Source organism: Fusarium mangiferae, assembly GCF_900044065.1.
Source record: "Fusarium mangiferae strain MRC7560 genome assembly, contig: FMAN_scaffold006, whole genome shotgun sequence".
Lineage (NCBI taxonomy): Eukaryota > Fungi > Ascomycota > Sordariomycetes > Hypocreales > Nectriaceae > Fusarium > Fusarium mangiferae.
Window position 1 is genome coordinate 988,572 of NW_024573926.1, and position 17,528 is coordinate 1,006,099.

Here is a 17,528-nt window from a genome sequence, read left to right on the forward strand (position 1 = left end):
CCTGCCTGGCACGCAAACTTGCCTGGTCTGTGCAGCAGCATCTCACATGTGACGGACAGCCATGGAAGGACGGCAGATGCTCAGCATTGATGCCTCAGCGACTCCAAAGGGCTTCGGCGAGAACTGACAGCTGAGGATGGCGGCTTGTGGGGTTCGAGTTCGACGCCTCGTTGGGCTCTCAGTGCGACTTTGGAAGTTTGGTGCGATGTTTCTCAAGGATCTTCAGTAATTCTTTGAGACCCCAGTCCCAGTCCATGACGGGACCATTCGTTTTGGGATTCAATGCCCAACTGGGCGGAACAACCACTTGGACCTCCATCGCAGATCACAAGGGCAATGATTTGCATGCAATTCTGTGACAGAGATAGACTTGCAGCATTCGCAAAGCTCAGCATGATTGTTATCTCTTTCGCCAGAATTAAAATCTGTACCTTCTTTATCGACCTCGCCGAGTTGCCTCTCGAGCCTACACGTTATTCGCTGATATGGACTCGTGGCGCCGCAGGGGGGCAGTCTGAGAGCCCTGTTCTGGGCTCCCATCTCGCAATGCACTGGGGCCAAGGACCAGAAGATGCCGGGGTGAGCTGCTGCACTATTGCGTCAGTCGATCTCCACACCACAGCCATCTTTGGATGTCAAACAAACGAGCTTTTGTTCACGTCAAAGAGAGGGCAGAGCAGAGTAGAGCAAACACGAATCGATAGACATAGATTAGGCCCAACGAATGCCCCGGATCGTACAAGGCAACGGCGGTGAACTCTATAACGGGAGAATGGGACTATCGTTGATGGGGCCTTGGGCAGAGACAATTTCTGGGTTGAGTTTGTCAGGCTGGTAGGTCTCATGTCCTTTCCTGGCTGCGCTTGACCCTCCATCTGAATGCTTCGCGTGGGAGGAGGGCCCGTCTCATTGGGCCGCCATGGTAGACTCATCGTGTTTGGGGTCGTAAGGCAGGCAGACTGACTTGCTTCCGGTACTTGATGGATCATTGGACGGGGATAGGTACTGTCAGTCAGTCTGGGTATTGTGGTCATTCAATGATGTCCACACCAGGCAAGATTCCTCTGAAGTTGTCGAGTTTACGATCACCGTTTGGGCAGAGGTTCGGTCAGACTTGCTGTATACTATTCGACGAAAGTGCAGCAGGCGAAAGATCATCGTTTATGTTAGTTCTCCCGTTGCGGACCGCTGCCACCATCATCAATCTTGTACCTAACCTTGGAGCAGCAGTCCCCGCTTTGCCCGCTACAAACAGCTTACCAGGTCTTCCCATCTTGACACTGGATTGCTCAAGCAGCCCGGCCCAGCACCAGCACCTGCACTGCCCATGCCCAGCCCCTCCATTATCTAGAGTAAGGACAAGGTCACGGCTGACACCCTATTGTTGGCGGGGGGTTCCCTCTCATTATTGCTGTCGGATGACGACGTTCTGCTCTGTTTCCATGCTCCGTCCTTGGTCGTCCGGGGCCTGATTCTTGCGGCGCTTTGCGGCTTGCACGCCATCAAACCCACCTGACACTCATAAACTCTTTTTTTCCTTTCTCTTCCATTTCTCTTGGCTACTGCTTTTCTCCTCATCTCTCATCACCTCAAAAACATCGCATTCTTTTTGGGCTTGTAGTTTGCAGCTTTGCTTCTCGCCTGGCTCATAACAAGACTGAGGCTCGTCGCTGGAACCCCACCTTGTTTAAAGTGTGACGACATACCCTTTGCAACCCTTTGTCGCAACCCACAGCCTGTTGAATTGAGTTCGCGCCCTCAAAAGTGCACCGAAATCAGCATCGGTATATACACATTCACAGAAAGCAGCACTTTATTACACCAAAATGTCCCGTGTAAGGGCTACCGAGTTCGAGGAGAGGGATTATTACCCTGCTCCTCGACGTTCAGCCCCGGAGGGGCTTGATGAAGTCGACTATCGTCGTCGCACCGTTACCATCAGCCCTCCCCCACGAGAGGAATCTCGCACACCCGCCTTTTTGCGAGAAGATACTCGCCGAACAGAAGCTGGCCCCATGGTCTTGCGCCAGCGTCAAGTAGAGACCATCGACCGACACCGACCCAGAAGTCCCAGCCCAGTTCGCGTTCGAGAGGAACGCATCATTCGAAGACCCCGCAGCATTTCACCCAGCAGCCATCACTCACACGACCATGAGCATGAGCGTTCTCGCACCAGAGTTTACGAGCGAGAGCGAGTCAGAGAACCCTCTCAGCCACCTCCCAGGCGAGCTCCTTCTCCTGCCCGAGTTGTCAGATACGTTGAGCGACCAAAGTCGCCTTCTCCTCCCCCCGCCCCTCCAGTTGAGGAGCGAGAGCGCATTCGCACTCGCATCATTGAGCGCGAGAGGGCTCCTTCACCCCCTCCGGTTCCCAAGCCGTCTCCTCCGCCCCCTCCGCCCCAGACTATCCGCGGACCGACAATTGAGCGAGAGGTTATTACCCACTACCGAGATATTGACCATGGTGAGCAAACTCAAGGTCTAGCCAAATGATTCAAAACGCTAACGGTTGCAGGTATGATCAAAGCTAGACCTCCCACTCCTCCCCCCCAGCCAAAGCCTCAGCCTCGTGCTCCTTCCCGAGTCCGAGAGCGTGAGACAGATATCGACATCTCTTTGTCAAAGAACAGAACCGAAGTAGATGTCACTCGCACATCGCGCACTCGTTCTCAAAGCCAAGAACGACGATCCGACTACCGTGATGACGAGCTCGTGGTTCGACGTGAGTCCGAAACAACCCGGCGTCGAGCCCATTCAGCTGCTCCTCTGCCGACACCCAGTGCCGTGGACGAAGAAGGCGACTATCTCACCAGCAAGATCGACTCTCGTGGTCGAATGGGCGAAGCCTGGGGCGGTGCTACCAAGGACTGGACCCTCGTTGATGTTCCTCCAGGCACTGAGCGCATTCGCATGGATGGAGTCGGCGGTGGAAGTACCGAGACAAACTGGACGAGGTACAGTGGTTCCAGGAAAAGCAAATTCATCCCTGAGAGGGATGGCGCTCCTTCACCTGCTCCCGCGCCTATGCCAAAGCCCATTCTGAAAGACACGTCACCACCAGACACTCGTGATCGTGTTAATGTTTCCATTTACGATCGCGAGAGGGAAATTGATATTGAAAGAACACGAGAAACACGTTCTCGTCCCGCACCTCCACCACCAAAGGATATGTGGACTGAGATCACCAAGGACCTCGTTATTCGTGAGGCTATTGAGAGCTCTGGGTATGAATACGAGGAGACCAAGGAGTTCTACTACATCATGGACTATCTTAAATACGTTAGTTATCACCCAAAAATGACGATGATTAGATGCTAACATTTTGCAGGACGATGTTCTTCGCCTTGTTGACGTCTCCGATGAGATCCGACGATCTCGAAAGCAGCGAGCGAGAGAACTGGAGTATGAAAGAGAATACCAATTCGACTATGAACGGGATAGCCACCGACACAGCCACCCTCGCTGGGACGAGGTAACGGAACGTGAGACGTTTTATGATACTCGCCCACCCCGAGGCTACCTCCGTTAAGTCTGCTTTTTTACTGGCGTTCTCATTCATGGTCACATTTTGAAGGGCAGCAGAGGTTTTCTTTTTCGAGTAATGGATACCTTCCCCCCCCTAAGCAACTACAGACATGTACGGGTGTCGTGAATGATGTTTCATATTGGGCAACCATTGGTTGTACGAATTTACGAAATCAATCATATACAGCGGATGAAACGATATGAGTTAGTATGGGATTGAATGGATGTATGTAGATGCTTGGTTGATACACATAATTACGACTTATGACAAGAAATAAATAACGACAAGTTTTTCACTAAGCACATTCATATTTTCCCGTGAAGATGCTCCTTTGGAGGCAGAAGCGCAAGAAGAAGTACCTAGTTGTGATTGAGGGGTTGCCTGTTGGGACCAGTGACCTCATCATGGTCTTCGGACATCCCGTCCCGCAGCCTACCCCTCCATCGAGGAGCAGGCATTCTACAAGACCCGCGTCTAACTAGCCGAATCGCAGACTTGACAAAGTAACAATGAATGATAAGTTTCAACTCTATGAACTCATGAGAGTTGATTCTGACCAAATAGTGCCCAGCGGTCCTCCATAATCCTTTTTTTTCTGGCATGCACAGATGCCGGGTGGTGAACGAGTAATAGGTGTTCGAATACGAACTCACCGATATTTGACCCCGGGACTGCGAGATGTCATTGCCCTGTTATCCCAGCCAAATCGAATATCCGATACGACCTTGAGTTCCTTGATTCGAACCTATAAGACTTCTGTGGTAGGGCCTGCGTGTAGACCTTCAACGGCTGCGAGATTGGGCCGTCTGGCTCTTCTCGCAAGCGAGGATAGGGATCCATTGTTTGGTAGGTAGTCAGGGCTCAGGTAGGAGAAACGCTGAATAGAGATTTGTTGTCATTATTGTGTTGGTGTTTTGCATTGCCCCCAAGGTTAAGCATATACAAGTATCATTGTACGATGCATACGACTCAAAGTGAGAGCATGTGGTCTAACGCTGAACATACTTGTATGGCAACTAACACAAGATTGTAGTGTATTTACTTAAGCTGGAGCCGGACTCTTGTGTCAATCATATCTGTTACTTACTACTTAGTACCTGAATAAGAAAGGGTTTTCATCTAGAAAGGACATGCAAGTCTTATAGATGTAAGGTAGTTTGAATACAAAGCATGCTCCACTGGCAATGTGACATCTCTCCAGAGCACGAGGAAGAAGCTGAAAGCCTGACTAATCCTTTCAACAGCAGAGGAGAGAGCAAAGGAAACCATGCGAGACATCGTAAGACTCCATCAGTTCACTCAGTTTAAAGCTGTCCATCAGTTGTGTAGAATGAGCCCTTTGCCCAACGAGCCCACTTCAACCCGCGATCTAAGTAGTTGTTTGATTCGCAAGTAGCTGCCCGTGGACCTTGTGTTCCCCGATGCTGTGAAGGGCACAGACGTTTCCAAACATGGAAACTGTGAGATTTATTACGGAGTTATAAACCAAAATCAGTGTACCTTACTGTGAGAACAAGCTGACAGGCAATAAGACAGACTGGGCTATCGTAAAAAGGCTCGGTTAGGAGAAGTAGATATTGTCAGTGCTCTCATGATATAATGGCCGTGTACTAAAGTAGTGGGAGCAGGGCCCAAGCAACGAAATTTCCCCAGACTGGACCCCTGGAAACACATAGAAGATCCAAGTCCCAAGACGAAGCGAATATGGAACATGAGCCCTAAGTCTGACAAGTCAGCTTCATTTTCATAGCGGCCCAAAATGCATCCGCCGTGGAACTGGATACAAATAAATGAGTTACCCAGCGTGGCAAGGCTGGCGGCGTTGGTTGCCGTGGAAGAGTGGAACTATTTACTTGGAAAAGAAATCAACACAAACAGAAGAATAGAGAAACTAAGAAAGTAAAAGGGGATTGATCAGATTATGTGTGAGCTAAGTGAAGTGATAATTTCAAATATAAAATGAATATCTTTAGCAGGAACTATTCGAAGGGATGGGTTTGTGCCATGCTTAGGTACCTAGTACCTAACTTTAAACTCCCACCAAAAGGTACCTTAGTAGCCAGGGCCCTGAATGGCATTTGTTTTGGATGCCTGGACTCAAGTACCATAAGGTTCACATGGAAGCCCTCCTTGCTTGCTATTAATTGGCACTGTGCCAACCTAAGCATGGTGTGAATTTCTTCACCGCGGGGCACTGTATAAAGGGCGTACAGTGCGACTGTTGACCTATCAAGAGATTAAGCGAAGTTTTCCCTGCCTCCCGGTGTAAGTAATGAAAGCAGGTTTGAATTATGCGTTCATAGTGGAGGTTCTGCGCATTGGAACTAACAGCAGTCCAGAGTAAACCTGAATCAAGACAAGCGACAGCGTGCATAAGCACCTAAGGTCACGAGACCCCAAAAGCAGCCCAGAGTCTCATGTATTGTCTCATAGTAAACAAAACAAAACGAAACCTGCAACAGATATATTCGCACCAGCCAGGAAAGTATGATGGCGTTTGCCGCAAGGTCCCGCAGCAAAAGAAGGGCATGGCCGTCGGTGTGGAGGGGTCCTATCGCATGCACACCTCAAGGTAGGGAAAGGTATTGGATGTAGGTACAGTAGTCACCGTGAGGCTCAGGGCTGTGACGCATCAGCAGAGAGACTACATACAGGTGATGAATCACAGCATCCTCAGTCCTGCTCGTCGCTGTGATTCTCACTCTCATCGACAACTTCAGCCTGAGTTAACATATGCCTGCATCTCTTGTAATTGCATTCCCCTAAACATCAAATCAGGCACCAAACGTTGCTGCTCGTTGGTGAAAAACAGCCGCCTCTCACAGATCACGTCTGCACAGTGCCACACAGTGTGGGAATAAGTGGCGGTAGCAACTTTGAAGGCAGGAGCGGGCTGCCGATTGTCATCATCAAACCTTTGATCCAAGAGGTTAACTTTTTCCTCTCCTGTAACATCAAGCCGTAGAATATCAACACTTCTTTTGTCTAAAGCCAGGACTTTCTCTTCCTTCACCACCGCTTTGCTAGCAATCAAGCATCTCAAAGCCCATCAAATCAAACAAGGCCCCGTTCCATCGGTTTTTGGCCCGCCAAGCTCGTTCGACCCTCATACCCGTTCTTTTCCTCTCCTGGCCTGAGCCCCCCGTCGTGGGAAAAAACCCCCGCCTCTCCGCCTCATCCAGACCAGTTCTCTCTTCCATCTGCCAAACTTATCGACACGTGCGCCTAACCAAAGGCTCTATTTTTTCCTTCTTCTTTTTCATTCTCACACATTTACGCCTTTCTGCGCCTCACTCATTATTGATACCTCCCGAAACCGCATGACGAGCCGTTGTTAAAATCGCAAAAATGTCGAGCTCAGAGATAAACCAGGTGCTCGCAAATTCGCTGTCGCCTGGTCAGTATCCCACACCTCCCCGCCGATTGAAACTTTAGCAGTCATCTGCGAGTGAAGCGAACCAATGCTAACTTTTTTCAGATGCGAACCTGCGAAATGCTGCCGAGCAGCAACTTACCCAAGCCGCTGAGAGCAACTTTGTATGGCACCCCTGATCCTCCCTCCGCTCGAATGACGACTGACGATTCACTAGCCCCTATACCTCGCAACCCTCGTACAAGAGTTAGCAAACGACTCTGCCGATGGCTCCATCAGAGCTGCTGCCGGTATCGCCCTCAAGAACGCCTTCACAACCCGAGACTTTGCTCGTCATCAGGAATTGCAAGCGAAATGGCTCCAGCAAACAGACGACGAGACCAAGAACAGGGTCAAAGAGCTCACCCTCCAGACTCTTAACTCTTCCAACACCCAGGCTGGCACTGCCGCCGCCCAGGTTATTTCTTCTATTGCCGCTATCGAGTTGCCCCGTGGCCAGTGGAACGATCTGCTACCTTTCCTTGTCAAGAATGTGAGCGAGGGTGCCGATCACCAGAAGCAGTCTTCTTTGACCACCATTGGCTACATCTGTGAGAGCCAAGATGCTGAACTGCGCGGGGCTTTGGTAACACACTCAAATGCTATTCTGACTGCTGTTGTGCAAGGAGCCCGAAAGGAGGAAACAAACATCGAGGTTCGCCTCGCTGCCATCACTGCCCTTGGTGACTCGCTCGAATTCGTCGGCAACAACTTTAAGCACGAGGGAGAGCGAAACTACATTATGCAGGTCGTCTGCGAGGCCACACAAGCCGACGACTCAAGGATACAACAGGGCGCCTTTGGCTGCCTCAACCGAATCATGGCCCTTTACTACGAGAACATGCGATTCTATATGGAGAAGGCTTTGTTTGGTCTTACCATTCTTGGCATGAAGTCCGATGACGAGGATGTCGCGAAGCTGGCTGTTGAGTTCTGGAGTACCGTTTGCGAGGAGGAGATCTCCATCGAGGACGACAACGCCCAAGTAGAAAGCTCTGACCAGATGCGCCCTTTCTACAACTTTGCCCGCGTTGCTGCCAACGAAGTCGTACCGGTTCTCCTACTTCTCCTCACCAAGCAGGACGAGGACGCCACCGACGACGAGTACAACCTGTCCCGCGCTGCTTACCAGTGTCTGCAGCTGTACGCACAGGCCGTTGGTGCTACGATCATCACACCCGTCCTTCAGTTTGTTGAGGGCAACCTACGTCACGAGGACTGGCATAACCGAGATGCTGCTGTATCTGCTTTCGGCGCTATCATGGAGGGTCCTGACGAGAAGGTCCTGGACCCTATCGTCAAGCAGGCCCTGCCTATCCTCATTACGATGATGGACGACCAGTCCCTGCATGTTAAGGACTCGACTGCGTATGCCCTGGGCAGAATCACCGAGGCATGCTCCGAGGCCATTGACCCTCAGACGCAACTCCCTACTCTGATCGAGTCGCTCTTCAAGGGGCTTCTCAGCAGCGCTAAGATGGCACCCTCATGCTGTTGGGCCCTTATGAACTTGGCTGAGCGTTTTGCCGGTGATCTCGGTGCTTCTTCTAACGCTATCACCCCCCACTTCAACAATGCCGTTAGCTCTCTGCTGGACGTTACTGCTCGCACAGAAACTGAGACCTCAGTGCGAACCGCTGCTTATGAGGTTCTCAACGTTTTTGTGCAGAACGCTGCTTCCGAAAGCTTGCAGCCAGTAGCCTCTCTCTCTGATGTAATCATCAAGAGACTCGAAGAGACTGTTCCTCTCCAGAACCAGGTCGTAAGTGTCGAGGACAAGATCACTCTCGAGGAGATGCAGAACAGCCTGTGCACTGTCCTCCAGGCTATCATCTCTCGCCTTGACAAGGAGATCATTCCTCAGGGTGATCGTATCATGCAAATCCTTCTTCAGATTCTCAACAGCGTCGGTGGAAAGTCTAGCGTTCCTGATGCCGTTTTCGCTACCATCAGCGCTCTTTCCACTGCTATGGAGGAGGATTTCGTCAAGTACATGGATGCCTTTGCCCCATTCCTGTACAACGCCCTCGGAAACCAGGACGAGCCCAGTCTCTGCTCCATGGCTATTGGTCTGGTCAGCGACATTACTCGATCTCTGGGCGAGCGCAGCCAGCCTTACTGCGATAACTTCATGAACTACCTCCTCAACAACCTCAGGGTATGTATCCCCCTATTTGTGTGTCTTGGCATATCTAACCAACCGCAGAGTACCACTCTGGCCAACCAATTCAAGCCTGCTATCCTACAATGCTTTGGCGACATTGCTGGTGCCATCGGTGGCCACTTCGAGACATATTTGTCCGTAGTTGCCCAGGTTCTCGAGCAAGCTACAACTGTTACCGCTTCTCCCGAGGGCCCCTACGAGATGTACGACTATGTCGTCTCCCTCCGTGAGGGTATTATGGATGCCTGGGGCGGAATTATTGGCGCCATGAAGGTCAGCGAGAAGAGTATGTCGTCCTGTCCGTCTGGTATGCAATCGTTACTGACACGTCATAGCACAAGCTCTCCAGCAATACGTCCCTCTCATCTTCAACGCCCTCAGCATTATCGCTAGTGATATGAACCGAAGCGAATCCTTGATGCGGGCTTCCATGGGCGTTATTGGGTAAGCTGTCCTAGCCCAGGAATTTGCATGAACTATGCTAACTCAAATAGTGACCTTGCTGATGCCTATCCCGACGGCCAACTGGTTGACGCTTTCCGCCAAGACTGGCTCACCGTTATGATCAAGGAGACCAAGACCAACCGGGAATTCCAGCCCCGAACCATCGAGACCGCCCGCTGGGCCCGCGAGCAGGTTAAACGCCAACTGGGTGGCTCTCAGGCCGTCATGGCCAACTGATCTGGCACTCAGATTCTTATCTCCAATCCAAGGCGAGCGATCGCCACCACAAATAAATACTCCCCTCCCCCTCCCCAGTCATAGCACGATCCCCACGACCCTTGCATGTATATAGACCCCATACGACACTGCAGTAATTCAAATACCCCCTTATGACGCTTCACCTGGCATATTCATCGCTACATGATGTATTCATTCCCCTATCATATCACTACACTACACTACACTACACAGTCCATTTTGTTTTATTTATTCAGATGCAATGATGGAATAGAGAAGTCATGTATGCCCTGCGAGGATGAAAAGCGGCGGCGGCCCAAAATTCATGTAGAGGATAGGGAGTCAAGGCGGCCGGTTTATTACTCTTTTTTGTTCTGCTTTTGCAGTCCTGGTTGTCGCGGCCCATGGAGTCTGTCTTGGATTCCCTTTCAAGTGTTAGGGAAGGCTTAGGACGGCGTACTCGGATAAACCACCTTTGTGGAACATGGTGGGATTCTTGAGGAGTGGTTTGAAAATTCGGAGTGTGTAGGGGACCCTTAGAGTTGAGCGAAGACACGTTGAAATGAAACCTTCGGACTAGAGTATCAAGTGAGCTCGTCTGTAGCTGTCGATAGTCAAACAATCGTTGGCTCTCGCACAATTAATGAACCCACGGACACTTGCAAGACGTTGTGATATGCCATCTTGTGCTGATGAATCCAAGCCAGACGTAGCAATTACCACAAATGAAATGAAGGCTTGGCATCTGAATCTGTTTGTCAGGTGGTTTCAAGTCACGGTGGAATTCACGCTTCATATGTCGGATCATACGAAGGTTCATGGTCAAGAAATAAGATGACAGGCTTATGTCCCTTCTTGCCTATAAAGACGAGAACAGTCTAATCTATATGTGAGAAATAATCCCCATGGTTTTCAACTTCATCTAATATACCCTATAAAAACTGTGTCATTTTACTGCCCGTGTGTCCAACGTAGGAATGGAGACGATCACTGCACTGCAACATTTCCTTCTTGCAACCATTAAATCCCATACAGAGCCAGGAGAAATCACTTATAGCCTTCGAACAAGTTACTTGCCGGTATCCATTCCTGAGATCCGTACGAATAATAGTTCAACTCGTCCAAGAAGCCGTCTGGAGGAGGGTCCAGTGGCTCACTAGTGATATCCATAGCTGTTGGGATGCTGGTTCCTAACGAGGCGTTACCCTGCGGTGCTATCGGATAAGCTTGGACAGCACTGGGGTTAAAGCCCCCCAGGACCATGTCAAAGTCGGCAATGTTATCAGGAGTCATGTAAAGCTGAGGTGGAACAAAAGCCTGCTGCTGTGGTATTACCGATAGCGGTAGCTGGTGAGGATGGGAATGAATCTGTAGCTGTTGTTGGATTTGAGGTTGAGAAAAATGAGAGGGCAAAATATGAGTCGTAGATATGGGCACAGAGATATCGTTTGGAGATGGAGATTGCAGAGCAATGGAACTGGAAGCAAGGGAATTGCTTTGTTGAGTGTACAAGGACGAAGCAGGCGAAGCGCCAGATGATATCGGCGTGGTCGCAGGAAGGTGAGTCAATGGATTGTGGATTGGGTCTCTGCCATCCGCCATTCCATTTTCGCTTTTAAATGAACTGTCAGGATCTCGAGCAAAGCGTCTCAAGGCATCGACCCAACGAGAAGCAAGAGGCCACACCTCTTTGCATTCCATCAGAATATCCAGGCTGCGTAGAAACATCTTTTGCCCGTCGCATGTGACGTTCAGAACTAGATAAGACGAAGAGGGTCAGTACCTAGGGTATATATCGTTTCCAGTCAGGATAACCTACAGTTCGGATAGCGCCAAAGATATATAGAAAAAAGGCCGCAAGTGTAGACACAAAAGGCGGCCATTTGTGCACCGACGCTTTCATCCGAGGAGCGTCCAAGAAACTGGGCGTCGATTTGCTCGTAAAGTCTCAGAACGTTGTTGAAAAGATCGCAGGCTATCTGGTTAAAGACCAACGGCCTCTGGTGATATTCGGGTGATGAAGTCAGGATACTACAGCATATTAGACCTGGCATTATGTGTTGCTTGTTTAAACTTACCACTCCAAGTATGGGCGACGGAGAACGATATTGCAAAGTCGCGGAATCATTGTGACCCCGAGATATGCCTGGGTTGTTAGTGGCTTGGTTTGTTATAAAAGGGGCCGCATACCAGATCCTGTGCTTTGGCCTTGTACTCAGAAAGCCATGCCCTACTCCATTGATGGCTGGGAGGCAAGCTTGTTTCCCACTGATCAAGCTTTGTCGAGACTTTGACAAACTTGCTCTCTGGGTCCCATGGACAAGAGTATGGGGTATAGTTGACTGCATCCCGTGTGACAACGCCCCAGAATCCGTGTGCTTGAATAAGAGTACCGAAAAGAGACCGGTTTGGATCGTTGACCAGGCTTGGGTCTTTGATAGCACACGGGGTACCTTCAAGAGCAGCTCGCGAAGGAGGTTCTCGCCCATTGGCGAAGTCTTCTTCATCACAAGGTAGTAGGGCATCGATATCCGAAGCAGCGAGGGAGATGGGCGAGGAAGAGCATGAGTGTAGCTGATCCTGACTATGTAACATCCACTGGGTACATTATGTTCAGCTGTATCACTAACGTTTGTTTATTTGGCATGACTTACCAGAGTCCTCCGTGCGGATTCGCGAAGAATGATGGCATCAGGCGTAGGGTTCGAAGTCTCATAAGCATAAGTCTGTTCCAAATGCAGCTTGATTGCAGACGCAATTCGAAGAGCAAGGCCCATGCTCGTCTATCAAGTCAGTAATGAGGTGGTTGTTCAGGTCTTCCACACGTACATGGCTCTCATCTTTGAGTCCATTCCCTTGCTGTGCGATACTAAGAAGATAAAAGGCCTGGCAGTTCTCCAGTGTATTTTTGGTCGGAAATATTTCGCCGAGTGCAATTTCTGTCGCCCGCTTCATAAAAAACTCGGATGCCTTGATGCCGGATCCATACCGTCTTGATAGAGGACGACTGAGGCGAGCTGAAATACTAAGAATACTGACAACGAGAAAGACGCTAACCGACGTGCGATCTTTGAGAATACGCCGGGGAAATTGTTCTTTAGGAATGAAACCGAGTTGAAAGTAATGCCGCGTGAACTGGTTTATGCCATCAACGATTTCTGGTAGCGGAGGCAGATTTTCCCATCCGGTACTCAGTGTGCCTGGGGCAAGACTCTCACATTGTAATCGTCCCAGATCCTGTCGAGTTGTCTTGGCAGTCCTTTTGCGAGCAACACGCGGACGCCGTCGCTCTCGATCAATATCTCGTTGGCCTCGTGGCCTGAAGACGCTATTGTACAGAGATTCAGACAAAGTTTCAGAGATACGATATGGGAAGCCTACCATTCGCCTTCCCTGACCCCTGCGTCTAAGCAGGCCTTACAGAGAGGCTGGCCACGGTCGCGGACACATTTACTCCTCATTTGCCGGCATCTGTGGCATAGGGTCAGCAAACGATTACGCAACGGACACGAGACAGGCTCATCTACCGGCAGCAAGCAATTGAAGCTCGTCGTTTGACGACTGGGACGGAGGATTCCATGTTTCCACTCCGGCAAGTGGTGAGATACGAAGAAACGAGGGCAGTCACTAGAGGTCTAGTGGACAACAAGCGTGCTGGTGCTGGTGCCGCAACAAGCAAGGTTACAAAGAGACGATCAAACGACAAAATGCGCTGTACTCTAAACGCCAATGGCTGATGCTGATGATGATGCCGATGTCGTTGCGTACCAATCGTAGCCCGTATCCTGGTGAAACTGAACTGAACCCTTGTGCCTTGTATACTGTATTAGATTGCAATCGATTTAGTGTCAACGAGCTTCTAGAATCGAGACCGATTACCTTGGTAGGGGGCGGCAGCGGGAGATTGGCTACAGGGCGAAAAGTACTGCCCGTAGACAGCCCAGCCCAGCCCAGGTAGTGGTACGCGACGCCGTCCAGCCAACAAAAAGCAATGCGTAGCAGCAGGTCAGCACGAAGCGGTGCGCTTCACTTGCACCACTCAAAGCAGTACACAGAAGTCGCTTAGGTAGGTAGGTAGGAATACTCTGCATGAGATCCGTGGAAGTACAAGCGCAAGCGCTTAATGAGTAGAAGAGGAGAAGGTAATAAGGTGTGCCTGTCTAGGATAGGAAGATCAGGTGAGGAGGCGATTGGCTCATAAGACGAGGGTGTTAAGGGGATTAAACTGCCCGATCAGATTGACCGCGCGCAGCTGATCGGCAAGGAAGCGTTGATCTGCAGTTTAGTATGTAGTTGGCACCAGGTCCGTGGCACTCGGGTCGTGGCTTTATAAGATAGTAGTTTGTAGTTCAGTCAGCTCCTCCTTGAGTGCTGCTCAGTACAAGCTGGGTCGAGGAGACCAGAAACAAGCACAAGGGGGAGGCTTAGAACGACCTCGACGAGCGGGCATCACAACGAAAATGGCCAAGACGACCTGTGTGCGTGGGAGCGTCTGGAACTCTGCGTGATGTCTATATGTTAGCGTTACTTGGCCACGCGAATCCGACGATCAAATATCCAGAGGAAGACCAGCAGCGCAAAACTCGAAATGTTAGGTATGCATGACAATAGTCAATGTAGAAACGAGGCAGAGGCCCCGGGGATGATAGGGGTGGGTGCCTGACTGGTAGGGGCTTTACCTTCTACATAAGCAACACCTGCGTGTTGAGAATGAGTGAAGAGGAGACATTCTTGCTTGTTTGCTTGCTTGCTTCTGCAACCGCGCCTAAGAGGCCTCGAAGCAGTTACGAGACGAATGGATCGACCGTGATTGGTCGAGGAACGGCAATGCAAGGGGCAGGGATGGCGGGAGGTGCCGATTCTACTAGGATGATATTTAGATCATGACCATGGTTTGAGCTTTGGGCAATTCGCTCGCTATCCATGAAGCTTGGGATGTGCTTTGACGCAAATCAATAGTAAGCCTAGGCACTAGGTAGGTGCAGAAGCTTAGAGAAGGGCTGAAAACTCAACATTGCTCAAGATATTGTATTGGACTCGTGTAGTGCGTATCATCCACCAGAAACCTCAGCAATCGTTTCTATTTTTCAACCCCCCACGCGCTTTGCTGTTGGAATCTTGTTGCTGTAGGCGAATGGTACGCGCTTTGATACGCAGCAGCCAATAATACTTCCCCACAGCTCATCCTGGAGCCTTCAAGCACAGTAAAGACGTCTATTCTCCGGTCGACTTCCTTGGCCTGGTCCAAGGGACTCACGGTCACTCACCTACCGAAACAAGCCGAGATGAGCATAGTATCGCTTCGTATTATGTATTGGTTGGTCGTTGATCCTCTACGTCGATGAGTTCCAAACACACCAGAGTTGCCACACAACTTCTTGCCAAGATTTGCAGTGATTGAATCGACGATTTGCGATTGCGTTACATCGGTGATGGGCATTTGATCAAGACACTGATCCATGGACCATTCATGCTGGCATCGACCTAGCATCGGCTGAGCTTAAGCCTGACGCTAAAATAACTAAGTTAGTCTTGCAAGAGCTGAAGCCTTCAGAGGATTTCAATCCCTCCTCCAAATCATGCAGCCCCAGTCAAGTTCAGTGGGCATAATCCATCCAATCTTGCCGCGAGTGCCTGGAAATGATTTCTCGACGGAGTAGCGGGTCCATCACAAGCGTGGGCCACACTTGGAGAAGAACATGGTGCCACCAGGTATGCATGTTGACGGCCAGGCATTCTATCTCCCATTAAAGCCGGGACTATCCCTAGTTGAATCCTGATTCCCATCAACTACCGGACTCGAAACATGATCAGCATGTTCTTCTCCCGGCCAGATCCCGCGGCCTCCTCCCAACCCTCGGCGCCAGGGGGATATTCGACCCTTTGTAAAAATGGTTCGAACCAGCCATAGACGGGATAAGAAGTGCCGGTGGTTTTATCCAAAGCCGACGCTGTGATATCTACAAAATTCACTGTCAAGACGGCTCGCTTTGGTCCACTTTGATCGGACAGGTCCTGAAATATAAGCCAGTGTGGGGTGTTTGATTATTTGGCCCTTCTTTGATTTGATGACATACGACTCAACATGGGCAGCATGGTCAACAAAATTACCTCAGCTTTCAATTTCCAGACACTGGCATTTATAATTTGGTGTTACTGAATCAGTATGAGGACACCCGAAGCTGGGGCGAGCCGAATGAACCGATACCAACGAACAAGGGAGGAACCATCCAATCTGATATTATAGCAATATTCGGCTTACTCACCCCGGAAAGCGTTTACAAGGGAATAAGCACGGAGGACAGCTTTAAGAACACCATCTTTCCTAGCAGCTGTCATCAGGAATAAGTGACATCCGAATCACCGGTCATTTAATGTCGATACCAAACTTGTAGCTACAGGCGAATGCCAGACTACCCGATCAATGCATGTACTTTCTTGAAATATCTAAAGCTACCTAATTACTTTGTACGTAAATGTTGAATATTAAGTATATGTTTTTCGGGGTGGTTTTGGTCTCTTGTGGCTTCGTAAGCTACCTTATCCATACAACTTCTTTGTGTCACTTCATGTGGTCATGGCACAGAACTCGGTAGGCTTTAAATATTAGACAAGGTTTGACATAACTCTTGAAATATGATATATCTTAATTATTATTATACAAGCCTGATAAGAAAGTGATGGACGTATTACTTACTATTCTCAAGGCTTAAAAAGTGATTCAGTATCCCCTGCAATGAGAAAACAATCATTATGATTAGTAACATGCGTGAAGTTAGTTGGGGCATTGGACAGATGCCGAGTTCGTGGACGAGTCTACCATACGAAAAAGGCAAGAAGGCTACCGTGATGTCTATAATACGATCCTTGCCATGGTGCTTTTTGATATGCGAGCCTATAAACAGCCTAAAACATGACTCAATACCCATATACTTGTACTCTCTCATATACCTAGTCCATGGCGGAAGATGAGTTCCCATTCGGGTAGCAGATCAACTGGAAATCTCTTGACGCACGAGCCAAACCGGAAGCATTAATATTGACGTGTTTCTAATTTATCGGCCGTTTGGTAATAATTGGGGCTGGAGAAAGTCTGAGTTTTTAGTATTACCGCGTATATAAGGCATCAAGTTTATCGAGGTGGTATCTCCGAGAACTAAACTCTGCAATCATTTCCCCCTCTCAATATGCTTCCAGGACATCAGCATCTATAGTTGGTACCTACTTCATTACTCCTTCTCTCGGAGTTAGGCGCATTGCCGTGGTGGGGGTGAGAAAGTCAGTAAAGTCGCCATGCTGAGACAGCAGGGGAAAGTTTTGGGAGGACCGGCAGCACGTCAACAAGTTCTCAACCAGACTGCAACGATATTCAGTAGACTGGCCGTTCTCAGCTTTGAACCTCGGAAGTCGCACTCAAGCTAATTCTATTGATATGTGACTTTAACAGCATTCCGTTGGACTAACGCCAATCCGTCTGTAACTGAACGCATGCTTTAATGTTATGATAGAAAGTATCTATCTCTAATGCCTGAGGACATTAGTATCCTTATATAGGCATGGAAATCGACAGTTCTCAAGCTGAATTAAGAGACGGAAACAGAGAATAACATATCTATGAGTAAGGCAGGGAGCAGTCAGGAGATGGGAGGTGAATCTTGCGGAAGCCAATCGTGTGTCGAGACTATTGGCTTATACTTAAAAGTGCGAGAAGCTGTAATAAAAGAATATTTTTTTCTCTTGTAAAGC

The 17,528-nt window shown here is 49.5% G+C and overlaps 3 protein-coding genes across 3 annotated transcripts; 2 read left to right on the forward strand and 1 right to left on the reverse strand.

Moving 5' to 3' along the window:
- Nucleotides 1-1,826: 1,826 nt before the first annotated feature.
- Nucleotides 1,827-3,528, forward strand: FMAN_03056 (uncharacterized protein; the record flags this gene model as incomplete). The annotated part of the gene is made up of 3 exons (XM_041831825.1): nucleotides 1,827-2,463; nucleotides 2,515-3,278; nucleotides 3,328-3,528. 3 exons carry the CDS (start codon nucleotides 1,827-1,829, stop codon nucleotides 3,526-3,528), a joined length of 1,602 nt encoding a protein of 533 aa, XP_041682350.1.
- A 3,345-nt stretch (nucleotides 3,529-6,873) lies between these two features.
- Nucleotides 6,874-9,782, forward strand: FMAN_03057 (putative KAP95 protein; the record flags this gene model as incomplete). Its single annotated transcript, XM_041831826.1, has 6 exons — nucleotides 6,874-6,922; nucleotides 7,004-7,062; nucleotides 7,116-9,095; nucleotides 9,144-9,387; nucleotides 9,437-9,545; nucleotides 9,596-9,782. The coding sequence occupies 6 exons, from the start codon at nucleotides 6,874-6,876 to the stop codon at nucleotides 9,780-9,782; spliced, it is 2,628 nt and encodes an 875-aa protein (XP_041682351.1).
- A 1,047-nt stretch (nucleotides 9,783-10,829) lies between these two features.
- FMAN_03058 (uncharacterized protein) lies at nucleotides 10,830-13,362 on the reverse strand (the record flags this gene model as incomplete). The annotated part of the gene is made up of 8 exons (XM_041831827.1): nucleotides 10,830-11,539; nucleotides 11,602-11,813; nucleotides 11,861-11,928; nucleotides 11,973-12,380; nucleotides 12,437-12,565; nucleotides 12,612-13,110; nucleotides 13,164-13,253; nucleotides 13,310-13,362. 8 exons carry the CDS (start codon nucleotides 13,360-13,362, stop codon nucleotides 10,830-10,832), a joined length of 2,169 nt encoding a protein of 722 aa, XP_041682352.1.
- Nucleotides 13,363-17,528: the final 4,166 nt, after the last annotated feature.